This window comes from Ursus americanus, chromosome 11 (genome assembly GCF_024610735.1).
Source record: "Ursus americanus isolate L20-20 chromosome 11, mUrsAme1.1.p, whole genome shotgun sequence".
In the NCBI taxonomy this organism is placed as follows: Eukaryota; Metazoa; Chordata; class Mammalia; order Carnivora; family Ursidae; genus Ursus; species Ursus americanus.
This window is the reverse complement of record NC_142137.1, coordinates 62,206,767-62,234,528: the sequence shown is the minus strand read 5'-3', so window position 1 is coordinate 62,234,528 and position 27,762 is coordinate 62,206,767. Positions and strand designations below refer to the sequence as shown.

At 39.1% G+C, this 27,762-nt stretch overlaps 1 protein-coding gene across 12 annotated transcripts in view; it reads left to right on the top strand.

Moving 5' to 3' along the window:
* Positions 1 to 27,762, top strand: part of SYNE1 (spectrin repeat containing nuclear envelope protein 1) — a 443,290-nt gene that overhangs the window by 238,536 nt on the left and 176,992 nt on the right. For all 12 annotated transcript variants that reach the window (XM_045805371.2, XM_045805374.2, XM_045805377.2 and 9 more), the window contains 15 exons: positions 880 to 1,033; positions 3,693 to 3,836; positions 4,624 to 4,788; positions 8,041 to 8,358; positions 9,450 to 9,605; positions 9,761 to 9,931; positions 10,519 to 10,845; positions 12,144 to 12,296; positions 12,589 to 12,756; positions 14,588 to 14,764; positions 16,958 to 17,104; positions 18,676 to 18,801; positions 20,107 to 20,283; positions 21,257 to 21,522; positions 23,309 to 25,469. In XM_045805371.2, the coding sequence (XP_045661327.2) occupies positions 880 to 1,033; positions 3,693 to 3,836; positions 4,624 to 4,788; positions 8,041 to 8,358; positions 9,450 to 9,605; positions 9,761 to 9,931; positions 10,519 to 10,845; positions 12,144 to 12,296; positions 12,589 to 12,756; positions 14,588 to 14,764; positions 16,958 to 17,104; positions 18,676 to 18,801; positions 20,107 to 20,283; positions 21,257 to 21,522; positions 23,309 to 25,469 (4,810 nt within the window). The remainder of the gene's footprint in view (positions 1 to 879; positions 1,034 to 3,692; positions 3,837 to 4,623; positions 4,789 to 8,040; positions 8,359 to 9,449; positions 9,606 to 9,760; positions 9,932 to 10,518; positions 10,846 to 12,143; positions 12,297 to 12,588; positions 12,757 to 14,587; positions 14,765 to 16,957; positions 17,105 to 18,675; positions 18,802 to 20,106; positions 20,284 to 21,256; positions 21,523 to 23,308; positions 25,470 to 27,762) is intronic.

Sequence of the window (27,762 nt, the reverse complement as noted above, 5' to 3'; positions counted from 1 at the left end):
GGCAGCGGAGGCTGCTCCCAGGGAGGGCAGCAATCCCTGGCACTTCTCGCCTACGTTGAGTTCAAGCTGAGCGGGCACCAGGGACCAGAGAATGCCCTCAGGCTAGGAGGGCCCGGGACTGGCAATCGAAGTCCAGTCGGCAGTGTCCTGCAGCAGTATTGGAGGGTGGATATGGGTGGAGGGTGGTTGGAGGGTGAACATGGGTGGAGCGCAGAGTAGTCTGCTACAAAACAGCCCAAAGTATGGTAGCGAAATTAGGCACACATGACTAATGGAGTCGAAAACATAACATTTATGTTGACAGAAGGAGTACTTAATTTATCTGGAACAGAAATAATCAAGTTAGACCAGCTCAGAAAACGTGACCCTATTTTTCCATTGTGATTTTCTGATTTTTAAATCTCATGCAAGATAGTTACTGTGCTTGTTCTTGCTTGGTTCTTCCTTCTTTTATTTATTCCTTTTTGCTCTCCTCTGGATGTCCTGCTCAACTTGATGGAGTTAAGTGTTGATTCTCTTCCTCCATAGGGTCTTGGCTCCAGAGAAGCCTCACACAGTGGATCTCTCCCAGTTTTGCCCTCAAGCCTCTCCCCATGTCTCGGGTGACCTGCTTATTGATTTTAAGTTTGATGTCTAGTCCCATTATTCCACCTGTCAGCCTGGACTTCACTGTCCCTTGCTCCCTGGGGTTATGCCTCCCAGGAACCCAGATTCAGATTTGAGAAGCCCTGGCCATTCCGCCCCTCCCAGCTGGCCCTGGTCCTGATCCGTGGGCTCCCTGCTGGCAGAGTGGACAGAGCAGGTGCGTTATAGAGATTGGACAGATTGGTCTTACGTGGCTTCTCAATGTAGATTATTGCCCTTTCTCATACCTTTCAGTCAACTCGAAGGAGCTCTTTCTAAGTGGACAAGTTACCAGGATGATGTTCGACAGTTTTCCAGTTGGATGGACAGTGTGGAAGCCAGCCTAAATGAATCTGAAAGGCAATACGCGGAGCTGCGGGAGAAAACAACTGCTCTGGGAAAAGCCAAGGTGGGAGCTGGATTTCAGATTCCATTTGTCCTCTGGCAGGCATCTTCAGAATGCTTGAGTTACGTAAAAATATGACTACCCATATGCTAGGGCTGTACACGTAGGTAAACCGTATTATGGGCTTTTACTATAATTTCTAATGGTTTCTTAAACCAGACTTTTGTTTGTGATGATTTTATTAGTGAGCGAAAATCTTCTCTTCCAGGAAAACTTCATTGATGTTCTATGATACATTTAAAATTTGGCAACTTGTAATATCTTTAGTATCTTTAGCCTGCTCATCATTAGGAAGTAAAAATGCTTTCTTTTTATCACATCTTTTGTACATCTACTTTTGTGCATTTTCATAATGCTTATATTAGTATAGTGCTATGCATATTTTTTAAGTAAGTAGATAGATAGTTGGATAGCTAGCTAGCTAGCTGGGACATGTTCTTAAATCTTTTTATTCATAGTAGTATTCAAACATAAAATTTTGGAGACCTTTGATTTCTATCCTTACTCCTGGGCATATTTATTCAATGACCTGTCCCACCTCAACCTTATCACGTGCAAAGTAGTAGTTATTCTTTCTGCCCCCAAAGCCTTCATATTCTGATCTTCTCGATCTCAGTTCATTTGTGTCACCCCATGCTGAATATCCTAAATTAGAAACTTCATTATCCCCAGCTCCTTCTTTCTCAACCCCACTTCGAATTAAGCATTAGGTCCTGCTGGTTTTATCTCAGAAATGTCTCCTGGCCATAATCCATCCTTCTTTTCCTAAATTGCTACAGAACTCCTACCTGCTTATTTTGTGTCTTGTCTCCATCTACTGTTACCTTCATATAAAGGTGAATGTCTCACTTTCCTGCCTCAGGGCCCCATCACCGCATTGTCTATGGGATCCGACCAGACCAGTCTTCCTCCTGTAGTTTGTAAGAATTTTAACGATCTCCTTTGTCATCCTCATTTCCTTCACCCTCCCACCCTCCTTCCACCCGTGCTTCAGCCTTACTGTATTTCTCATTGTTTCCTGAAAATGCCACTTTAGATGGGATGAAGATTCCATGCCTCTGCAGTCAGCAACCTTCCACTCACCTTTCTGGATTGACAGAAGTCTTTTTGCTATGATACCACCACCACCCTAAGCTTACTTAGTTCTTCTGTTCTCTGTTGTTCATATCTCTTTATCAATTATATAGAGTATATGCTTACATCTCTCTCTCTCTCCCTTAGTAGATAAAGGTGCTTAATTTCTTTTTTTATATCCTATCATTTGGCTCTCTGTCTGACACAGAGCAAATGCTGAATAAAAGTTATTTGAATAACTAAATTGCCTTATGGGACCTATGCCAAATCACTTAACATTGTAGTGTCTCATTTATGCATCTGGAAATTAATATAATCATAATTATCTACCATGTAATATTTTTATAATGATTTATTGCCTGATTAATTAAATTATTCATCTATTCAATAAATATTGATTGAGATCTTGCTACATGCAGGCATCGTGCTCAATTCTAGATGAATAAAACAGAGAAGGGCTATATTCTGGTCGAGACACACACACTCTTCAGGGTGCATGAATAAATAAATCATTATAACTGGGGATAAGTGCCGTGAAGAAAGCAGTGGCCCACTGTGAAAGAGTAATGGGCACGGCACAGAGCTATCGCAGACTGCTTGGAGTTGAGGGAGGGACAGAAAAGTCCTCTCTGAAACAGCAGGCTTGTAGACCATGCCGAAAGGAATGTCATGCAGAGACATTAGTCTGGGGAGGAGGTGGGAAAAAGAGCAGTCCAAATGGAATAATCAGCACGTCTTCAGGCCCTGAGGAGGGGGAGAATCTGGCTCAAGAAGGGAACTAAAAGAAAGGCCACGTGTTGCTGGAACAGAGAATAAACAGGGTGAGCGCCGCCAGGTGAGCTGGCAGAAGAGCGGGATCCTGGCCACGCATTGCCATGTGGGCTAGCCTGAGGATTTCCCCTCGGTCCTGACAGCCCTGGGAAGACAATCGATACTTTGAGCTGGGGAGTGACAGGATTCCATTTACAGTCTTAAAATCTTTTATCACTCAGGCTGCTGTGTGGAGTGGGAAAAAGGAACAGAACAAGAACTGGTGGCAGGGAATCTGCCTAGCAGGATATTGCAAAAGTCCAGTAAAAGACAGTAGCAGCATGGGCTAGGGAGTTTGCAGGACACATGAGGCAAATGTCAGCACACAGCGAGGAGAGAGAACTAATACATTTCATTGTGGCTGGAATGACAGAGAACAGGAAGGAAGGGTGACTTCCAGTGTTCTAAGATGGCCATCTGGGTGGTGTTTACTGCTTGAAAAAAGACTGAAGGAGAAGGGGATTTGGGGCTTGGTGGGGGCTGGGGAGGAATGGGAGTGGAGTGGAGATAGGGAGCTCATTTTTGGACAAATTAAGTTTGAGCTGTCAAAGTTATTTGGAATCAGTATCTCAGACAAAGTTCTGAGCCAGGTATCAAATACACATGTACACACACACTTTATATATATAGATGGATGGGTCTATTGATCTACTTATCTATAGACAGATAACCTAAGATCACTTGTCAACTACACAGTTAAAATACCTTAATTTTAGCAGCATTACTGATATGATGGTATACATGGTAACTCCTTTATTTTCTTGGAAATATTCTCTAGTTACTAAGTGAAGAAGTGCTGAGTTACAGCAGCTTGCTGGAGACCATTGAACTCAAAGGGGCTGGCATGACAGAGCACTATGTCACCCAGTTAGAATTCCAGGATCTTCAGGAGCGATACAGAACAATCAAAGAGAGGGCCAAGGTATGGCTACCATGTTCTCTGCAGACTCACGGAACTAGGAGGGGCTAGACCTGTGCTTATTTAAAGACTCATCTATTTGCAGGAGTGATGATTTGTGAAAGCACAGAAGAACAAATGAATTTTAATACTTTAAACAGTGGCAAAACCAAGCAATAATCTTCAAATACTGTTAGTACATGAAAGTTACTGAAGGAAAATAATTCTCAATAAAAATTCCCAGAAATTAACTAATTTAAGAAAAAAATTTGGACAGCTTCATTGTGAAGACTCATAAATGTTTTAATATGTCTGGTGATGAGAGTTTTGTAAAGCAGTAAATAATCACAAATAATATTTATCATTCTTCATGTAGGCCTAACAGAGAAACTAAAAATGATTTCCAAGCACATCCTACTTTATTAGACAAAGTACATGGAAAATTAAATCCACGTTGGGTCCCAATCCTCACTTACAGCACAATATAAGAATTTCGGGTTTTTTCACTAGCAAAAGTGTGTTCTTATGACAAGTAAAGTTAATTCATTTTTTGGCATATCCATGTTACGTTTCATAAGGAATTCAGAGATCACGTAGTTAATTCAACAAAATAATCTTCAAGGCCCCTTCCCATCCTGATACTGTTTTTATATTTTTTTACATAAATCTTGACGCTTTATTCTTCTGGGAAATCATACTCCAGTGATTGAATAATCATGTTTTCCTAAAATTCCAAAAGTACGTTCTTCTAATACATCAGCACTGTGTGTAGTCATGTTTCCCTATCTTAATCGTCTTAAATGCGTAATAGGAAGCAGTAACCAAGTCTGAAAAACTAGTTCGCCTGCACCAAGAGTATCAGAGAGACCTAAAGGCATTCGAAGTTTGGCTGGGGCAAGAACAAGAAAAGCTTGACCGACATTCAGTTCTTGAAGGCGATGCTCACACTCATGAGACAACATTGCGGGATCTTCAGGTAAAGTCTACCTCATCTTAAAGGAAGTTTTATTCTGAACATGCAATTATTGTTTTAAGCAATGGGAAGTTAATATAACCTTGAATTGTATAAAGAGCTGATAGTAATTAAGAGAGACCTGATTCACAGCGTCCTGGGATCTCAGTAGTGTCTGCTAGTTGAGATCTTTGGTGGGCAATTTAGACAGAGCAGGACTGGGGCTCAAGGAATTTGTTCAGGTATTAAGGTGGCCTCTGACAGCAATGGCTAACGGTCTAACTTATGGTTTTGACTGGCCCACCTGCCTATTACTCCCTAAAGGATCAGTTGGAAGTGGAACTTAGCAGCAGGAGTCAATGGAACATGACATTCCTCAAAGTCAAACTGATGACACCATTGAGTTTCAACCAAAAGCTCACACACTGCTGAAGAAGGAATTAGAGGGGCTAGAAAAAGTGCTGGCATGTAGGGCAAGACAGACCTAGTGGGTAAAGTGGTCCTAACCCATTCACTTATTTGCTCATTCGCATTTATTAAAGACCTAATGTTGTACAGACACTTGTCTAGCTACTGCACATAAAGATGATTAAAATATTATTTCTGCCTTCAAGAAATTTGCTATTTAGAGAGAAATGCAGACCTATAGGCAGATCATTATGAATAATGTGTTAAGGAATAGACTAGTTCAAGGGATCTTAGGGGAACAGCTTAGAGAGCACCTCAGTCTGACCTAGAGAGATAGGGAGGGGTTAGGAAGTGCCTTTAGAAGAGACCACCAGGCACACACAGTAGAGAATGGAGAAAGGCCAATGAGACAACTCCATGTGACCAGCTGTGCATTGGAATTTACTGACAGAGTATCAGCCCTGATTAGAATTGCTTCGAGACTGAGTAGGGTATACCTATAGCTTGCACAAAGCAGAAATAGCAAGCACTGGAATGGTTATAACCAGCATATAAAATTTCTGGCTATTTCAAAAATGTGGCTATGGGGAATGTATAATGGCAGGAGTGCAAGTTTGGGATGGGAAAGTTTGGACTCTAATCCTTGGTGGGACCTGACACTGGTTGACTTTGGGCAAGAGAGAACCTCTCGCATTCAGTGTCATCCACAAAGTTGTCATGAGGAAGGATTCAATGAGAAAAATCTAATTTAAATAATGCTCCACTCATGAAATATATATGAAGTAGAAGTGAAAGGGGTCCTAGTTTCATTAGCTTATGCAAGGATCTAATCCATTCTGTTTCAAAATAATAGGTGCTCCAGTCTGTAGCTGTTGTAATTTATTTTACACGTGTAGCTGTTGTAATTTATTTTACTAGAGCTGGCTTTGTTTTTGCTAAATAACCCCTCTCAGCCCTTCACTTCAAACTCTTGGCAAGCAGATGCCCAGCTCTCTAGCCTTCTGTGTGGGAACAGGGCCAATAAGTTACTCCTTGCCAGCAGGTGTTTGTCTTGTTCTGGTCAGAAGAAACTGTTTCCCTTCAGTCAGTAGTAGTGTGGCCCAAACTGATAGCCACCTCTCGTTTCGCCATGCATTAGTTCTTACATTGTCTTATTTTGAGTCAGCACAAGTCTTAAAAAGGAGGGAAGATGCTAGTGGTGGAAAAGGGTGGTGGAGAATCGTGAGCTTCCAACCACCCGCCGGAGCTGCTTCAGCCTCCCGGGGTCCTGCAGTGTGCACAGTGCCGTGGGGGCGCCCAGCTACGTGGAGCACGTGCACAAAGTATTTTGTGTAAACTGAAGGCCTGATCTGGGTCAGAGAACATAGAGATTTTAAAAACATTGTGCCATATTTTTTTCCTTCAGAGTAAATACTTGAGGCATGGGATATATAAGAATTTACCTAATACAGTGATGATTCATGTAATAGAGAAAACTGTTCTAAAATTTGGAAAGACTGCAGTATATGGGGAAGATGAATAAATTAGGGCAAGGACCAGTAAGCTACGGCCTATGGCCACAATGCTTGTATTTTCAATAAAGTTTTATTGAGTCCCAGCCACACCCATTCACTTATGTATCATCTCTGGGTACTTCCGTGCTACGGTGGCAGAGTTTTAAATAGTTGTGGCAGAGACTGGCCCTCAAAGCCTAACATGTTTACGGTTGTGTTTTTTATTAAAAAAGTTTACCAATCCTGAATTAAGAGAAAATATTGTATAAACTTAACTTTAAAAAAAACTAAGAATTTTGGAATAAAATTTCTGTCTCTGGACATTTTGATTCATATTTTACCATACGTCTTGTTCTTTTCCATTTACAAAACATTCACATTACAGAATTCTTGGAGTGGCATTATAGCTGAGGAAAAATGTATCCATTAGTTTGAACCATAAGAGATTGCTATTTTTGTAGATTAAATGAATTGTCAGACATCAGCAATTTCAAATGACTTGATACTGAAGATTTTTAAAATGATATCATATTTTAACTCAATATGTTGGTACTTTTAACATTCTTGGTGAGACTTGTTTCCTTTCAACTTTAGACGATCGGATTTAGTAACACTGTGGATTCTTTAAACATTAGAAAAACAAGCATATAGCATTGTTTTGCCAGCATCCTTAAGGATATAACACTTTTCCTTTCTATAAAAATAATTTATGTTCTTCAAGACTTGATTCGTACCACATTCACAGGGTAAACCTTTATGGCTTATGCTTTGGTGGAAGAAAAGGTGTTTGCACCTGGTAGCCCCCTAGTGGGCAGGTGTGATAGTCAGCCTCCCAGGTTTGTATGCCCTGTACTCTCCAGGGCCAACTTTTCTTGACCATCACATCCGCTACAACAGCTTTGGCAAAGGATCTCTCTTAGCAAAAACAAGGGTCCATAGTTCCTTTTTCAGCCATGAGTATAGCACGGATCCCATTCAATGTCGAAACAAGAAGCCTGGGACTCTCTGAGTAGTTGATGAGCCGTAACAAGCCTAGGTTATTCTTTTAAGCAAAACCCCTTTAATCACAGTTGTTTTTGCCTGTAAGCTGAAAAGTCAAGTTTCAGGAACTGTATCTAAGATTGGGTGTGTGTGTGTGTGTGTGTACAGTTGTGTATATGTGCATTATGATTATTTTACTGGAAATATTTGAGTCTTTCCCCTGACTTGGGAAACAATGGTCAGTGTTTGGAACCTGTTTTTTGTATAAGACAGAATAAAATAGTTCTTTTCTCATGTGAAGTTCAAGCTGGCACAGTTGACTTGGGTTAGTTAACTTGTGCAGATGTAAAACATGAATGAGGCGTGATAGCCATCCTTTCCCCTTCCCCCGCAGGAGCTACAGGTGCGCTGCGCAGAGGGGCAGGCACTGTTGAATTCAGTGCTACACACCAGAGAGGAAGTGATACCATCGGGCATCCCCCAGACGGAGGATCGGGCTTTGGAGTCTCTCCGGCAGGACTGGCAGGCTTACCAGCAGAGACTGTCTGAGACCCGGACTCACTTCAATAATGTAGTCAACAAATTGAGGCTCATGGAACAAAAGTATCAGCAAGTAGATGAGTGGCTCAAAACACTGGAGAGCAAAGTGAGTGTCAGGACAGGACGTCAGTCTAGCCGGGCAGCCAAGGAGATACAGTTACATCAGATGAAGGTACAACTCCTGTAAATTCTAGATCTTTGTCAAAGCAGCAGTGACCTTGCATAGTTTGTTTCGTTAAAATATTTAGTAACTTTTTGTCCAAGATTTAAATTTTGCAAAATCTCTTTCTGCTTGCAACAGAGAACTACTATACAGAACATTCTTCAATAGCAATTATTGAGTAGAATCTTAAATAGTCTTTACTAAGATATAATTTAATGAAATATTTTGTATTTTCTCCTCATACACTATTACCTTGTTTTGTAAAGATGCATAAATGATCGTATTGAAATCATTTAAGCGTATGGTTCTGATATGAAATTGTTCCAATGTAGTACATTGAAATAATACTTGATAATTAGTTTTATTCTAACTTTTATGCAAATTGAGTGGGCATGATCAAAATAATGCTTAGGCTTTTGGAATTTCTTTTTTTTTTTTTTTTTAAGATTTTACTTATTTATTTGAGAGAGAGAGAGAGAAAGCACAAGCAGGAGAGGGGCAGAGGGAGAGGGAGACGCAGAGGAGCGAAGGCAGACACTTAACCAACTCAGCCACCTCGGTGTCCCCGGCCCTTGGAATTTCTTATCTGGATTCATCTAGTTTAAGATTTATCTAACAGAAGATTATCTAACAGAAGATATATTCTTTCTTTTTTGAAAAAAGTTTGAGCCAGTGTAATATATACAGAAAAGTATTCAGACTCCTAAGGAATAGCTTTAATCATGTTATTGTAATATAATTTTTCATGAAGGTTATATAAAACACATTTTCAAAATTATATCTCAGAATAAATATATTCTAAAATACACTGAAATTTCCTATTAGGATGATTTTATATATTTTTATACTTTCTTCTTGTACTGAAGTGCAGTATATACAGAAAAGTGTCCAAATAAGACGTGTACAACTTTGATCATATTGCTGTAATACAGTTCTTCATGATGGTTATATGTAGTATATTTTCAAAATTATATCTCCGAATAAATATATTCTGAATATACACTAAAATCATTTCCTATTAAGAAGCTATATATATATATTTGTCTAACGCAATAATGCCTAAGACTGATCCTGTTCCTGCCATGTTTACGTCATTTCAGAAGTGGCACGAAGAAACCACCGCATACAAAGATGAAGTTGAGGAAGTGGGAGCCAGAGCGCAGGAGATGCTGGATGAGAACCATGTGAGCAGCCGAATGGGCTGCCAGGCCACCCAGCTGACTTCCAGATACCAGGCCCTTCTTCTCCAAGTGCTGGTGAGTGGGCCACAAGCTGCTCGCTACAGGCCAGCAAATTTCACAAGCGAAAATGATCTCCCTTGCATTAACTTCCGGTGAAGACACACATTTATCAAGAAAGGCACTGGTATAGGTCTGTAATTTACTGTCCAATTCTTTTTTTCCTTGTAAAGGAACAAATAAAATTCCTGGAGGAAGAGATGCAGAGTTTGGAGGAATCAGAGTTATCCCTAAGTTCCTATTCTGATTGGTACAGTTCTACTCATAAAAACTTCAAGAACGTGGCCACCAAAATTGACAGAGTAGATAAAACGATGATGGGGAAAAAAATGAAGATGTTGGAGGTAGGTGCACAAGCATTGGACTTGTCTCCCAGCCTTTGCTCTTCCACACTGCTGCTCCATTCCCTCGGGCAGACACTGGGAGCATGTGTGTTCACCCCGGCCCCGGGATGAGTGATGGTCTGTGGCTCAGGCTTCACTCCAAATATTAAGTTATAATCTCCGTAAGGCTAAAAGCTGGCTTTTAGTTATTTGTGATGTGATGTCACCTGAATGACTTAGACTTGGTTGCTTATGTCTGAATTCCAGTTTGACACTTAAATTTTAAGAGAAAAAAATTATCTCTAATTTATGGCACCATGTATGTACAAAAGAGTTTTTGCTCAGATCTTTAGGAATACTACCAAGGATGGGAAGAACATCACGTTCTTTTTTAAGTCTCTGATCTGGAAATGATATAGTGATCAAGACTTGTTAAAACCTCTATTGAAGAAAAGAAAAGAAGATTCTGATTCCTGGCAGATCACCTCTTCATAAAACTTCAAAAAGGAATCTTAAAGGGAAACTCAAGAACGAGAGTTGAAAGCCTTTTCTTTAAAAGGAGAGAAATACTAACTCTATATTTGCTTCCCGCTCGCTCTCTTCCTCAGGGTTTGCTAAAAGACATGGAGAAAGGCCATAGTTTGCTGAAATCAGCCCGAGAGAAAGGAGAGAGGGCTCTCAAATACTTGGAGGACAGCGAGGCAGAGACATTAAGGAAAGAGATCCAGGAGCACGTGGAGCAGTTGAAGGAACTGACCAGTACTGTCCGGAAAGAGCACATGACTCTGGAGAAAGGCCTTCTTTTAGCAAAGGAATTCTCGGATAAATACAAAGCACTAACTCAGTGGATATCAGAATATCAAGAAATCCTACACACTCCCGAAGAACCCAAAATGGAATTATATGAGAAAAAAGCTCAGTTATCTAAATATAAGGTAGTGTGTTGTTACTCACTGACAAATGTGTGGGAAGGTCCTGCAGGCAGGGACTAAATGGGAGGAATGTGATTCCTGGTGTGTCGCCCTTAATGGGTGCTGGAAAATATCCTTAACATGTCCGTTCTACTGGCGGTGAGTGATGTAGATTGATTTGTCTAGGTATGCTACATCCGACTTACTTTTCCATTCAGGAATCATATTTGCCTGATATTCAAAGATTGTATCAATAAATGGAGATCTATTCTGACAGTCTGATTCAGGTACAGGGATGCTCCAGATAAGTCTTCCTGTCATCAGGATCTCACACCTATACATTTTATCTCTTTCATATAGGGTCTTTCCTTCATCTTTTGGTACCCAATGCCTATAAGCTGATCTATGGTGAATTGAAAATGAGATACCGTATTTGTAAGAAAATAAATTCTAAGTAACCAACTGTAGCTAAACATCTTAGAAATTCATGTTTGTAAGAATAAATGGTGATATGTCTATAGCTGTATATGATATGTAGGTATATAGCTATTTCACCTGCTCAAATCTTCGAAAGAATTTGTTGAGGCTTATATGTGGAATAATTTGTGTTCTAAATTTGACCCAAATTATTAGCAATATTTTTTTTGAGAATTACAGTGTGATGGCTTACCTCAGAGCTTTTCCTGTTGGAAGTTTCCTCCTCCAGCCAGTTTATCTATTCCTCTCCTTGTTTTGTTGTTGTTGTTGTTGTTGTTGTTGTTGTTTTGCCAAGGGTGACAGTATATATGTCTTTGAAGGTGCCACATAAGATCACAACTGCTTTTCCCTTTTTTTCCTCCCCCCACTGAGTTCTTGATATATTTAAATAGCACTTTTAGCCTATCACAGCAAAGTTGCAGCTGGAATCTGTCTCTCTAACTTCACATCCAGCTCAAGCTGCGATAAACTTCATGAACTCAAAATCAAATGATAACACCTCACTCCCTTTTGTGTTGAGTTTTTTTTTCCTCCAGTCGAAGAAATTAGGTAGAAGCCAGAAATATGAACTAGGTTAAATTTAGCCAAAGGTAATTCTTTTGCATACATCCCTCTCCACATGCAAAGGATTATTTGATGTGTTACTCTTCCTCTGTATTTTAAAACTTTATTAGCCATAAAAATTATTCTTTAATGTTTTACGTTTATTGATTTATAAAATATGCATCAGAGCTTTATTTGAGGTCCATCGTCTCACACGTTGCATGGACATATGTATATATTCACCTTGATCACAGGGATGAGCTGGCTCTTCTTTTTTTTTTTTTTTCTCTTTGTACTTCAAGTCACTTCAACAAATGGTGCTGTCCCATGAGCCCTCAGTAAAATCAGTGAGAGAGAAAGGTGAGGCTCTCCTGGAGCTCGTGCAGGACGTCACTTTAAAGGATGAAATAGACAAGCTTCAAAGTGATTACAAGGACCTCTGTGGTGCAGGAAAGGTAAGGAGAGACCAGAAATTCAATAAAAATGTGCTTATTTACCAGAAAAGGGTCTTGACTTTTTTTTTTAATGTGTCAGAAACTTAAGGGCTGGTATGAGTCCGTCTTTTTCCTTTTATTTATGTGGTCATTTTAAACGGTATGATAATTATGTTTTTTCTGTCCCTAATAATTTTTTGAAATAGGTAACTGTACCTACCCTATGAGTTGCACGGGGTTTTTAAAACTATAAAGCAGTTCTGAGTAGATTTTTGGCTTGAAATTCATCTCTAATGGGCACCTGGCTTCACAGGAGCACGTCTGCAGCCTCGAGGCAAAAGTCAAAGACCACGAAGATTATAACAGTGAGCTCCAAGAAGTGGAAAAGTGGCTGCTGCAGATGTCAGGCAGACTGGTGGCGCCTGACCTCATGGAGACAAGCAGTCTCGAGACAATTACCCAGCAACTGGCCCACCACAAGGTACGCCTCATGTCTAAAGAGCCGAAGAATGCAGGGTGGCTCTAGCAGCTATGCCCGTGCGTGTGTGTGTGTGTGTGTGTGTGTGTGAGAGAGAGAGAGAGAGAGAGAGAGAGAGAGAGAGAGGAGGCCCATCGCTGGATCATAACGACTGTTCTTAAGGAATCAGGTCTGAGTCTCAATAACGTCTGATAACTGAGAACAGTTGAATTCCGTACTTCAGTGAAGCAACAACAGTTACATCCTGGCGTTCAACTTCTGAACACATTGTGGCATTTTTCCCAGCTAATATTTTTTTACCCCCACAGAATTTAATCTTTATAAAGCAACTTATCAGAGGAAGGGATTATCTTTATTTTAGAAAACTGTAGCCAAAGATAGGATACCAGAATAGTAATCAGAAAGGCTGGATTCTAGCCACTCTGTCGTTCCCAGCTAAGGGAACTTAACCTCTCTGAGTCTCCTCCTTTCGCTGTTCTGCAAGAATGATACCAATCCCATCACTCAGCTGTTGTGGTCATCACAGGCGATGATGTACATGAAAGTATTTTGTAAGCCACAAAGTATGATACTGAGCCACGGTGTTCTTATCGTTATTAATCTATATTTATAGTAATTATATGTGCCCAGTGACAGATGTCATCTGGTCACAATTTTATGGAGCAATTTTGGTGACCTTAATGGGAAACTTAATTGTAGTCATGTAGTGATGACTGTCTAGTGTGTCTTGGGAAAGCCAGTTAACCCCTCTAGGGTTCAGGATTCCTTATATGTAGGAGGAAATTTTATTTAGCAAATACGAATAGAGACAGGAATACAGTGTGTTCCGTTAGGCACTGAGGACATAGCCTCAGTCACCTCATGATGTAGTGGTTCTGTAACAGCTCAAAGACAAATGGTTCTTTTCAATATGGCAGATATATAATAACCATTAACCCAGCACCACCACAAAAAGTGGTCGGCTCTGGGCTACTGAGGGACCACTGGAGTTTCTCTTAAGTGTACTGATCTATCAACCCAAGAAACCTTGTGTTGGAATGTCCCACTTGTATTAGTATTGTATAGCATTAAGAAATTATAGCTTGATTTGAGAAATTTGATTCCGCACTCTAAGTGGTCGATGAAAGTGCTCACTAGAGAACACATGTGGGGATAGTGGTATGTACAAGCTGGAGTCAGACAGCCCCGGGTCCAGAGGCTGGGACTCTGCCATTTACTAGTTGTATGACTTTGAGCACATAATATAACCTCTCTGTGCTTCAGTCTCCTTATCTGTAAAATGAGGATAATAGTATACATTTATCAGGGATGTATATAGTTTCTGGACTATACCAGGTGCTTAATAAATGGTGCACAGCAAATATTATTTTTATTAGTATAAATACTATTCAATATAAGTTAGATATTATATAAACATAAATGACTAATTAGGTATTATTAGATAAATTAGATATTATTAAATTAGATTAAATGGTAATTAGAATATTTTAGGTATAAATCACACCAGAATTATAACTTATAGAGCTGAAAAATATACGAACATCCTTTTTACTGGTAATAATACCGTGGAACAGATATCTCTGTAACTCTACAACTGAGATCAGCTGTGAATTTACTCTAGTCTTAATGGTTACTGCATCATCCCTATATAACCTAACCTGTTAAGCTCAATAACTCTTCCCATTAGAGTATCCCTGAAAAAGTACATCTTTTGTTAATATGGTAAGCAAGACAATTCCAAAACTCTTTCAAAAACATCATTAAACAGTGAAATTGCTTATTTAAAAACTGAAAATAGAATCATGATAACTCTATATTTCTCTCATTTTTGCAGGCAATGATGGAAGAAATTGCTGGTTTTGAAGACCGTTTGAACAACCTTAAAATTAAAGGCGACAATTTGATCAGCCAGTGTGCAGACCACCTTCAAGCAAAACTAAAACAAAATGTGCACGCTCATCTGCAGGGCACAAAGGATAGTTACTCGGCTATCTGCAGTACAGCTCAGAGGGTGAGTACCCCCGGAACATTCTAGAATGATGATGACTTAAGGAGAAAGTCTGTACAATCTAGAGATTTTTAAAAATAGCTTTGACCTTCAGTTTTTAGGTTAGTTTTGTTTTATGTCCAGACAGGAAATAAGAGGCTAGGTTTCATAGTCTCCATGTGGACACAGAACTATCATACATTTGATTGATATGATGAAGTGGTGAGTTTCAGTTACTCAGCTTTATCCAATCCCTTTACTCATAGATTATGAAAAATTTTTTAAATTTTGTTTTGCTTTTATTTGCACACTATCAATACTTCTAATTTGCCATTTATTTTCCAACACCAAAGTAAATTTATTCTGTAATTTTCACAATAATTAGTTTCTGTTAAACTCTATGCTGCCTAGGTTCTACTCCAATTCAATATTTTTATGAATTCATACAGAAATTGGATGGAGTTAGTACCAAATTTGAGTTATAATTTAATGGTGTACTTTCACTAAAATGGAATTCTTAATGTTATAGAAATAAGTCTAAGATGAATAAGAATCACTCTTCTAACAAAAATTAGGTAAAATAAGTGAATTGTTTTTTGTAATTTTAGAATTTTTAAGCGGCATAACAAAAAGTCCATGTATTTTTGTTGCTGTGCTAGCCAATAAGAACTGGAGATGTACATGTGACATGGGAAGAATGCTCTGTCTTCATCATGATTTGAAAAAAAAAAAATGCTGGGTGACATTAGTTGACTTCCCAGACTTAAAAAATTCACTTTCAAAAAGTTAAGGAAAAAAAGGGGGGTGGGGGATGATGTAACTGGGTGATGGGCCTTAAGGAGGGCATATGATGTAATGAGCACTGGGTGTTATGTAAGACTGATGAATCACTGACCTCTACCTCTGAAACCAATAATATACTATATGTTAATTAATTGAATTTAAATTTTTAAAAAAGGAAAAAAAAGTTAAGAAAAAAGAGGGACAAAGTAAATCTAACAGATAATTGCAGATGATGACGCGGAGGGGGAAAGGGAGTGAAGTGAAATAAAACAGCATGATGGAGCTTTCTGGTGAGCTGCTTAGTGCCCTCCTCCAGCAGAAATTATTTTGAAACTGACTTTTTAGCAGGCAATTTCTACATATTAAGGATTTCACAAATTGAAAAAAAATTGGTAAATGTTCAAAAGACAAACACATAGCTTAAAAATAAATTTTTTAAAAAACAGATGAAATTCTAAGAACATAATCAGAACCTCATAATTAAAGTGTGTAAAAATGATAAGGAGAACAAAACACCTTTTTTCTTTTTAGTTCTGCTAGAATAAGAATAAATAAGAGGCAGTCCCAATATCAGATGAAGATGCGTTTAATAGATGACAGAGAAAAACAGAATTCAATTACTGTTTCACTTGTCTTAATAAAAAGCCAGGCTAACTTAATTTCCTTTTTTCTTTTCTTTCTTTCTTCTTTTTTTTTTAAATAGAATAGTTTGCTCAGAAAAACATAGGTATATTTCACCTTGATTTCAATGAGACACATAATAGCCTCTCAATATGTCTATGGATAAAATGGAAATTGGTTGGCTGGTGGAAGATTAGTTAATTGACTTGATTAATTAATTAATACTAGAAAATGTTTGGATTATTCTGGATTATTACTGTCCTGGAATACAGCTTCTAAAACAAAATGAGGGCATCCAACTATCGCTTTCCCTATGTTACGGTTTAGTTCCAATTTGACAATATTCTTAAAGCAGAAGCATTTCAGTTAGAGAAATATTGGTTACCTTTCCATGATAACAGTATTTTATCTTTATGTTTAGTTTCTAGCTTCAACAAAAAGTGAAGTAATTATACCTTAGGGGGTGAGGACTGCAAACCCTCCGATCTATGTTTGACGATTAACTTCAAAGATGTCATGTATTCTAACACACGTCTACAGTTACATTAACCCCACCCACATTCTCGTCCCCCAGTCGGGGATTATAATGTGTGGATTGAGAAATTATGCATTGAAGATGGCCACTGAGCTTCGCAACATTTTTGAACTTATGCAAACTCCTTAAATGTGTATATGGTACCGGGGAATCCTGCAGGGAAAATTCATTTAATTGGATTTGCCGCTGTGTTTCATTGGGGTCCAGTGATGTTTATAGAAATCAGCAGAGATCTTTTGGAACACTCTCATAACCACAGCGTGATTGTTTTGTCTCAGGTATACCAGAGTTTGGAACATGAACTTCAGAAGCATGTTAGCCGACAGGACACTCTGCAGCAGTGCCAGGCCTGGCTCTCTGCAGTCCAGCCAGACCTAAAGCCAAGCCAGCATCCACCTCTTAGCAGGGCAGAAGCCGTGAAGCAGGTAGTAGACTCCTCAAAGTTTATGTTGTACTGTGATTCATTCGTTCAGTGAAATTTTAATAAGTACTTACTATGTGCCAAATTGTGTGCTGGCTTCTGAGGGCATAACAGTATGCATAAGGTCTGAGCTTGACGCTAGTCAGGTTCATGGTTTAGCTAGAAAGGTGGGCCTGATACCGATGGTCAGCCTGGTAGAAAGAGCGTGGGCACTGTGACCAAGACGTCAACTCTAATCACTGCTCAGCAGTGTGACCATGGGTACGTCACTTAATTTCTCTGAGCCTCAGTGGTTTCATATGTAAAGTGATGAGTCTAAGTATACTTAACTTCTGAAAGTTACAAAGAAATTCAAATGTCATACAACAATGTACATGATTTGTAAACAGAAAGGAGGGGTGATTTGTCTTCCCCATGGGACATTTGTCAATGTCTGAAGACAGTTTTGTTTGTCACCCCTGGGAATGGTGAGGATGCTATTGGCATCAGCCAGGGAAACTGCTGAGCACCCTGCAGTGAAAAGGACAGCCCCTCCAGCAAAGATTTACTTGGCTTCAAATATCAGTAGTTCTGAGGTTGAAAAGCCATAGACGTATAAACCCAACAAATTCAGATGTACGGTCAACTCCCTTGTAAGGTCTTCCCCGGTTTGCCCCCACCCACCTCTTTGACCTTTAGTCCTACTGGGTCACTCTGTTCCAGTCTCAGGGCTTTGCATCTGCTGTCCCCTTCATCACCCCATGGTATGACTTTCTCCTTCCCTGACTCAGCTCTGTTCCTCAGCGAAGTTTTGGAGGTACATTCTTCCCAAAGTACCAGTGCCTCGTCATCATACTTACCTTCCTTTGTTCTGCTACGTGGTGTTTATCACTACCAGACATTGCACTCCATGCTTGTTTATTTGTTTATGTATTATCTGTCTCTCTCATAAGAATGCAGGCTCCGTGGAAATAAGGGTTTTGTTCAGGGTACTGCTTTGTACCCAGTATCTAACACAGAGCTTGCATACACTCTGAGTATCTTCACAGAAACACATCTCTCTGTGTTTCTGTGTATAAAGATCCACCAGTATCAGCCTTTCTTAGGGTTATGGAAAGGGAAGAGCACTATATGAACATTCTGTGGAGAAAAAAAGCCCAGCCATGTGCATTTTTACCAGTCTCCAGTGAATTCTACAAAAGCACAATGACCTTTTCCCTTCTGTCTCCAGAATATGCAAAAACATGTGAAGAAGCAGGCCAGGGTAGGCTACTGAACCTTTCTCTGAAACAGAAAACAAGCTAGAATGGGAGCAGAGAATCTGGAGATTATAGAAGTTTCTTGGGTATTCCCCTTCCTAGACCATACAGACTAATTACATTGAGAAGCAGCTGCTGGACAAATGGATCCCTGCCAGTGTGTTTTGAATTCCTTCCTGCAAGTCACTAATATGTGTCATTTATAACAAGGGTGAAAATATGAAGCATAGCAAGGTTATTTTTGAAAAGTCAATAAAATACTACAAATGGTGCAAATATTTGCTATCTAAATATAGCATGTTTCTCTTTTTCTCTGACAAGTTTGGTTTTTTTTCAGGTCAAACACTTCAGAGCTTTGCAGGAACAGGCAAGGACTTACTTAGATCTCCTCTGCTCCATGTGTGACTTGTCAAACTCTTCAGTGAAAACCACAGCAAAAGACATTCAACAAACAGAGCAAATGGTAAAAAAGTTCAAAAAAAAAATCACATTGGATTTGTCTGTTTTATTATATCCTCTTGCCTGATGTTAGATGCGAAAGAAAATCTCTCCTTGGATTATTCTCTCTGTAATGCTCCTACAGCCATTATAATAGATACTGAATTTCAGCTGAATTTCAGCAAGTAAGCACACTGATACTAATGCCACTGAATTGCAACATTTAGTTCCATGGAAGTGCCAATCATTAGTGCCTCTTTCCTCTCCTCTTTCCTCCTTAATTACCATTCTCTCTTCCTCTTCTCTGATTCTTCCACTCACATTTTTATTCTTTTCTTTTTTTTTTCAACTTTAGATAATACTTCATATAAAAATGGTTCCTGATTCTCACTTTATATTAGGGATGGCAAAGAGCATGCCATCCAGCAAGACCCTCCTAATCCACGGGCAGTGACTGAGTGGGGTGTTGAGAAGGATTCTGAGGCTGTATCTGGGCTCAGTGGAAAAATGTTGTGAGGAGTTTGTAGTACTCATCTACAGCCAATGGCAGCGCAGAAGCCACGTGTTTGCTAGTGCTGCCTTAAACTTGTCAAGGCAACACGTTTAGGTTTAAAAAAAAAAAAAAGACTTGGTTTTGTTATTTAATTGACTGTTCATGGTAGTAAAAGGATATAAAGGAAAAAAGTATTCAAGAAGTTAATAATGTAGATGATAAAACAATGTAGGATTTTTTCTTTACTTTTATATCATCAAAGCAAATCTCCCTTTAAATCCTTTTGAAAGATGATATAATTCATATATCTTTTTAAAGAAATTATTTATTGAAATAAATCATATGGTTTGGAAAACCAGGGAAACTGATCTAATATCCTAAGCATTCATTGCTTGGTGTTTTGTAAGTATCAACAAATGCACAATAGAGAACAATATAAGTCTTTTCTAGTTAACCCCAAGACCAAATTCATCAGTCAGTCAAGCAGATGTGTCTACTAAAATGCCCGATATTAAAACCCACTAAGGCAGCTCTGACCTAAAGATTTTTAAAACTTCTAGAGCTTCAAAACTAATTGAAATCACATGGCATAAGTCTTGGACATTAAAAGTCTTTAGAAAATATAAATAGAAAAAACAAAAGAAAATCTGCTTTTCTTTAAGCAAACAAAGAATTCGTTTTAGATTCATTACAGTTTGTGTGTGAGCATACACATGCACATATGTACATGCATGTTGGCCTGTGTACATGGACAGCCTGAAGAATTACACTTCTGATTCATCAAACCTAAATGTCTCTGTCTGTTGCTGCTAAGTTTTGCCTCTGTGTTCTCTCAAGATTGAACAAAGGCTTGCCCAGGCGCAGACCTTAACTCAGGGCTGGGGAGAGATCAAGCACATGAAGGCTGAGCTTTGGATTTACCTCCAGGATGCTGACCAGCAACTACAGAATATGAAGAGGAGGCACTCAGAGCTGGAACTCAACATTGCACAGAACATGGTTTCCCAAGTGAAGGTAGGAATTAGTAGGTCTCCGGGGGAGAGAAAGGAGACTACCACCAGTGTGCGGCAGCCAATCCTTCAGCGTTAGTGTAGATATTTAAAGAATGAGATAGAATCAGAGCAACCTTCATTGGGTGCCAGGAAAGGACAGATGAGAAAGTAAACATTCAAATATTTTCTTGGAGCTCCAGTTAGCTACTTGGATCGAAGGACATTCACTCTGTAGTTTGTTTCTGAACAAAGCAGTTGTGGTTTAGCCAATAGAGCCCTAAGACGCTGCCACTAAATAAACATGAAGCCTTATTGTTTACTAGCTTTTCATCACAATATTGCTAAAGCTGTAGGATTGTAAATATATCAATTAAATCTATCTAACCTATAAAATATGTATTAATATATAATTAATTTTAAATGTAATAAAAATAGAATTTATATTATATATTTATATACAGTTTAAATGTAATAGAAAATGACTTAAAGTATATTAATTTGATTGGGCGTTGTAGCAGATTTTTAACAAAATTTAATATTTATTTTTGTCATGACAGTTAGCATTTATATTTTCTAGTGGAATGCTGTTTGCATATACAGAAAAAAAGAGTAGAGATAAATTGGATTTTTTTCTCAAAAGCAATGAACTTTTTTTTAGAAAACCAGGGCTGCACTTTAAGATAAAAATATTACCTTTTTTTCTTAATGACTATAGTATTGTTTCACATTTATCAGTTTTCTTTATACTTTTCAAAGTAACATAGTAAAGGAAAATACCACAGTTACCATTTGATTCTTATATACTTAAAAATTTGTATCCATAAAGAAGTATGAGTTTTAGACTTTCTCTTTCTCCCTCATGACCCATTCATTATACATTCTTCAGATACTTGAAGCGTTTAGTAGTAGATGTATATCTCACTCTGTATTTAGTGGACGGGGGGCGCTTATGACACAACATTTATTTTGTCGTCGTTGTTGTTGCTGTCCTTTAGGATTTTGTTAAGAAGCTGCAGTGCAAACAGGCATCGGTGACCGCTATTACGGAAAGGGTGAATAAGTTAACCAAGAAGCAGGAGTCTCCTGAACACAAGGAAATTAGTCACTTAAATGACCAGTGGTTAGATCTGTGTCTTCAGTCCAACAATCTGTGCTTGCGAAGGGAAGAGGATCTTCAGAGAACCAGAGATTACCATGACTGTATGAATGTCGTTGAAGTGTTCTTAGAAAAATTTACTACAGAATGGGATAACTTAGCCAGGTAACAGCACTTCTCCAGTGGCTCACCAAAATGCTAAGCCAGAAATTTCCTAATTTTTATAAAAATCAAAAATGTCTTACATTTTAAACACCGATTGTCTATCGTTATAAATACTGATAAAGCATTATTAAGAATCTAATGTTGTCATACAGATACAGAGTCATGGTTTTTCTTGCTCAGTATTAATGTAACCAGTGAGTAGAAGGAAAATGTTTGAAAACAGCACCATTTTCCCCTATACCCTTAAGGGATATTCCAAACACTTGTTACACTATTACTTCAAAGAACATCCCAGGAATATTTCTGGTTTTATTTAATTATCAGTTATGGGACTATCATCTATCAATTCATGGAATGAATCCTTCTTGAATCTATGTATTCTATAGGTTTCTTGGCAATTCTGTGAAGTAGTACATTCTATATAATTCAGTCAAATTGTCTTGTATTTGTGGAATTCTAGAAATTAGTGAACAATCCAAATTCAATTAATGCGTGTCCTTTGTGATTTTGTAGCAGTTGAACCCCCCTTAGCTTATTGTTTGAAAAGGGCTTCCTGGGGCGCCTGGGTGGCTTATTTGTTAAGCATCTACCTTCTGCCCAGGGCGTGATCCCAGGGTCCTGGGATCGAGCCCCACATTGGGCTCCCTGCTCCACTGGGAGCCTGCTTCTTCCTCTCCTACTCCCCCTGCTTGTGTTCCCTCTCTCGCTGGCTGTCTTTCTCTCTGTCAAATAAATAAATAAACCTTAAAAAAAAAGAAAAGAAAAAGACTTCCTTTTCTGCCACATATACCGGGTCGTTATATGGAAATCTTTTCTATACTGATCTATACTTCTGATCACTATAATTGTTAAAATCTACACTTCTTCTGCCTAGATTTATTAATTTGTAAAAATTAAAACCAAAAACATTATTCTAGATGTAGTTAAATTATATATATTATAGTGGTGTTTTTGTAGGAGTGCACTTTTCTCTGATTTGTTTACTTTTCTTTGATGCTCAACATTCTACTAGTCTTTGGGATAAATCCAGTCAATATCAGCAAAAACCTGTATTTGGGTTTATAATAGCATCTGCATCTGGTTGGCCCACAGACACCTCAGACCTAATAAGGCTTAAACAGAACTCATCATACTACCTCCCAACCCTGTTCCTCCTACTTCAGAACTGATCATTTTAGAATTGAAGGAGACTTACAAGATTCCTTTTTCTCATGTGTTTTATAGTCAAAGCGTTGAGAATTCTTTGTATTTCACACTTATTTTTAGAGATTTCTAATGATAAGCAAAAAGAAATCTCAGTGTGCAGATGAGTGGCTGTTAAAGTCATTGGTTATATCTCACAGATGAAACTAGTGCTGTATTGTTTATTGGAACTTGTTCTCATAGGAGAGCACATAGCTCGTGAATGACTTATAAATTTCTTTATGAATGCAGTAGATCAGTGCTTATCAACAACATCCAAGAATGTTGTTAATATGCAGATCCTGCTCAGTTGATATGGGTGGGAGGAGGAAGCTTAAAGTTCATGTCAGACGTGATGGGAGGGCAGCATTAGCCCGAAGAAGAAGCACAGAGAGTTATCAAGGCAACTTGTTTTGGTTCAACTTCTCATACAGAAATATAGGGTCCATAATCACAGAACCTCTTCAGTAAACCATGAATTAAGCTACCGTAAGCTAAGAACATCCGCTTTAAGAAAATGTTGAAGTGTAATTTAACACGCTATGAACAAACATAGATATTAGCTAAAGCTAATTTATTTTTGTATCTTTCGATATATTTATAGATCGGATGCAGAAAGTACAGCTGTCCATCTAGAAGCTTTGAAAAAGTTAGCCCTAGCACTGCAGGAGAGAAAGCAGGCTATTGAGGATCTGAAAGATCAAAAGCAAAAAATGATAGAACATCTGAATTTAGATGACAAAGAATTGGTCAAAGAACAGACAAGTCACCTTGAACAACGTTGGTTTCAGCTCGAGGACCTTGTCAAAAGGAAAATCCAAGTGTCAGTCACCAACCTGGAGGAGTTAAATGTGGTGAGGTCCAGGTTTCAAGAGCTGATGGAGTGGGCAGAAGAGCAACAGCCCACCATTGCTGAGGCCCTGAAGCAGAGCCCCCCACCAGATATGGCTCAGAACCTCCTCATGGACCACCTCGCCATTTGCAGTGAACTGGAGGCCAAACAGATGCTCCTGAAATCACTTATAAAGGACGCTGACAGGGTGATGGCCGATCTTGGCCTGAATGAACGGCAGATAATCCAGAAGGCACTCTCTGATGCACAGAGACATGTGAACTGTCTCAGCGACTTAGTGGGCCAGAGACGAAAGTACTTAAACAAGGCCTTGTCCGAGAAAACCCAGTTCCTCATGGCGGTGTTCCAGGCAACCAGCCAGATTCAGCAACATGAGCGAAAGATAATGTTCCGTGAGCACATCTGCCTGTTACCCGATGATGTGAGTAAACAAGTGAAGACATGTAAGAGTGCACAAGCCAGCCTCAAGACTTACCAGAATGAAGTCACTGGACTTTGGGCTCAGGGTCGTGAATTAATGAAAGGAGCCACGGAGCAGGAAAAGAGTGAAGTACTAGGTAAGCTTCAGGAATTGCAGAGCATCTATGATACTGTTTTACAAAAGTGTAGCCATCGGCTACAAGAACTAGAGAAGAGTTTAGTTTCAAGGAAGCATTTTAAGGAAGATTTTGATAAGGCTTGTCACTGGCTAAAACAAGCAGATATTGTTACATTTCCTGAAATCAACCTAATGAATGAGAGTCCTGAGCTCCAGACACAACTGGCCAAATACCAACAGATTCTTGAACAATCTCCAGAACATGAGAATCTCCTGCTTACGCTACAAAGAACTGGGCAGACCATGTTGCCGTCGCTGAATGAAGTTGATCATTCCTACCTCAATGAAAAGCTAAATGCTCTGCCCCTGCAATTTAATGTAATTGTTGCCTTGGCTAAAGACAAGTTCTATAAAGTCCAAGAAGCGATTCTTGCTCGGAAGGAGTATGCTTCCTTGATTGAGTTGACAACCCAGTCTCTGAGTGAACTTGAAGGCCAGTTCTTGAAGATGAGCAAAGTCCCCACTGACCTGAGAGTTGAAGAGGCTCTGTCTATTCAAGATGGTTGCAGAGCCCTTTTGGGAGAGGTGACAGGCTTCGGGGAAGCAGTGGATGAACTGAACCAGAAGAAAGAAAGTTTTAGAAGCACAGGTCAGCCTTGGCAACCAGACAAGATGCTGCACCTTGTCACCTTGTACCACAGGCTGAAGCGACAAACAGAACAAAGGGCTAGTTTCCTGGAAGATACCACCAGTGCTTATCAAGAGCATGAAAAGATGTGCCACCAGCTAGAAAAACAACTAGAAGCTGTGAAAACAGAGCAGTCCAAAGTGAATGAGGAGACCCTTCCCGCAGAGGAGAAGCTCAAAATGTATCACTCACTGGCAGGAAGTCTTCAGGATTCAGGAATTGTACTAAAACGAGTGACCGTGCATCTTGAAGATCTGGTTCCACACCTTGATCCCTTGGCTTATGAGAAAGCCAAGCAACAGATCCAGTCCTGGCAAGAGGAGTTAAATCGGCTGACTTCTGCCATTGGTGCGACGGTGACAGAGTGCGAGAGCCGCATGGTGCAGAGTATAGACTTCCAGACAGAGCTGAGCCGCTCCCTGGACTGGCTGAGGAGCGTGAAGGCAGAGCTAAGTGGGCCGGTGTGCCTGGACCTGAGCCTGCAGGATATCCAGGAGGAGATCAGAAAGATCCAAATTCATCAGGAAGAGGTACAGTCCAGCCTGAGAATAATGAATGCCCTGAGTAACAAGGAGAGGGAGAAATTCACGAAAGCCAAAGAGCTCATTTCTGCCGATTTACAGCAAACTCTTGCTGAGCTCTCAGAGCTGGATGGAGACATTCAGGAAGCTTTACGCACCAGACAGGTTGGTATACTAGGGCTTCTCTTTTGTTTTTTCTGTTCTGCTTATTTGTAAACAGTTGTGAGAGATTTCTTAGTTTTTGTTTTTGGTTAGAGTTGCTTCATTCAATCTTTCTTTCTTTCTTTCTTTCTTTCTTTCTTTCTTTCTTTCTTTCTTTCTTTCTTTCTTTCTTTCTTTCTTTCTTTCTTTCTTTCAGGGTGGAGGGGGAGAGGGAGGGAGAGAATCTCAGACTCTGCACCCAGTGGGGAGCCTGACTTGGGGTTCGATCTCACGACCCTGAGATCATGACCTGAATGGAAATCAAGAGTCAAACGGTTAACTGACTGAGCCACCCAGGCACCCCTATATTTCTTTTTTGATACTACTTTTTTGATATTAGCCCCTGATGAATCTTAGCTACCATTTAAATTTATTTTCCACATAGATTAAGTTTAACACTAAATAATGAATCTTTTTTAATCTTAATATTTGGGTAAAATCTTGGGAAACTTCATCAGCTTAAGTTCTGACTTAAACTATAGTCTATTTAGTATGCTTTTACCTTTTCAGGTTGATTCAAGGTCATTGTTAATTTTTTTTTAAATTTCTCTATAGCTATAAAGCATTTAACCTAGAGTGAAGGATCAGGACAGAAGTTACCTGGAATTTTCATTCCTGAGTAACATCTGTCCTGTTGGTTTGCTTCTGTTGATTTTTTGATTTTTGAACCACAATCTTGAATCTGTTACGGTGTTCCTACTTTTGCCCTCTTGTGGTTGATAGTCTTACTCATTGTCTCGGCCCCAGTTACTGAGGGCTGTAGTTCCAGGGGCATTACTCATCTCCAGCAGTGATTCTTTGCTTGGCCATCCACAAGCTTTCCTTACTACGTGCCAATCTTGCACGTACTTTCTGTGTCTGCTTGCACAGTGATGGCTTGTCTTGTCCAGTCGCTGCTGGCCAGTTACAATCTTCCCTTTCCTTCTGGATTTGAATGGATTTCACTTCATGGGGTAAGCTTTCCATTCTTAAACTTCTCTGTTTTAGTCTCTTTTCAAGACTTATGGGCTACTAGCTCACTTCCAGAAATTGCCATTTACTCGGGTGAATGCCAGTTCAGAAGTTTGGTGTTGTTATACTTCCTATCTCCCACCCCCATCTTTATTGAGGGTTAACTGACAAAATTCTAAGATATTTAAAGCATACAATGTAATGGTTTGATATATGTAAACACTGTGAAAGGATTTCCCACATTGAATGAGTTAATACATCCATCACCTCATACTTTTGCTTTGATGAGGACATTTAATTTCTAATGTCTTAGCAAATTTCAGTTATATAATACAGTGTTATCAACTATAGTCACTATGTTACACATTAAATTCTTAGACTTTATTCAACTTAAAACTAAAAATTTGTACCATTTTACCAATCTCCCCTGAACCCCTCTAGGAACCACTAATCGGCTTAGTTTCTATGATTTCAACTTTTTTTTTCTTTAGATTCCATATATAAGTGAGACCATGTGGTATTTGTCTCTCCGTGTCTGATTTATTTTGCTTAGAATCATATCCTCCAGGTTCATCCATGTTTTCTCAAGTGACAGGACTTCCTCCTTTTTTAAGTCTGAATAATATTCATATATATCATAGTTTCTTTTCTTTTTTTTAAAAATTGAAGTATGGTTGATACACATTACGTTAGTTTCAGGCATGTGACATAGTGTTTTGATGAAACTATATGTCATGCTATGCTCACCACAAGTGTAGCTACCATTTGTCAACATACGACAGTATTACAATACCATTGACTATATTCCCTATGCTGTATCTTTCATCCCCATGACTTACTCCTTCCGTAACTCGAAGTCTGTACGTCCCACTCCCCTTCACTCATTATGCCCGTCCCCCCACCCACCTCTCCTCTGGCAACCATCAGTTCGTTCTCTGTATTTATGGGTCTGTTTCTGCTTTTTGTTTGGTTGTTTGTTTTGTCTTTATATTCTACATATAAGTGAAATCATATGGTATTTGTCTTTATCTGACTTATTGCACCTAGCATGATACCCTCTAACTCCATCCATGTCATCACAAATGGCAAGATCTTCTTTTTTATGGCTGAGTAGTATTCCATTGTGTGGATAGATAGATAGATAGATAGATAGATAGATAGATAGATGATAAATAGACGTGTGTGTGTGTGTATATATACACACACACACACACACACACACACATATATATATGGCACAGCTTCCTTATCCATTCGTCTTTTGGTGGACACTTGGGTTGCTTCCATATCTTGGCTATTGTAAATA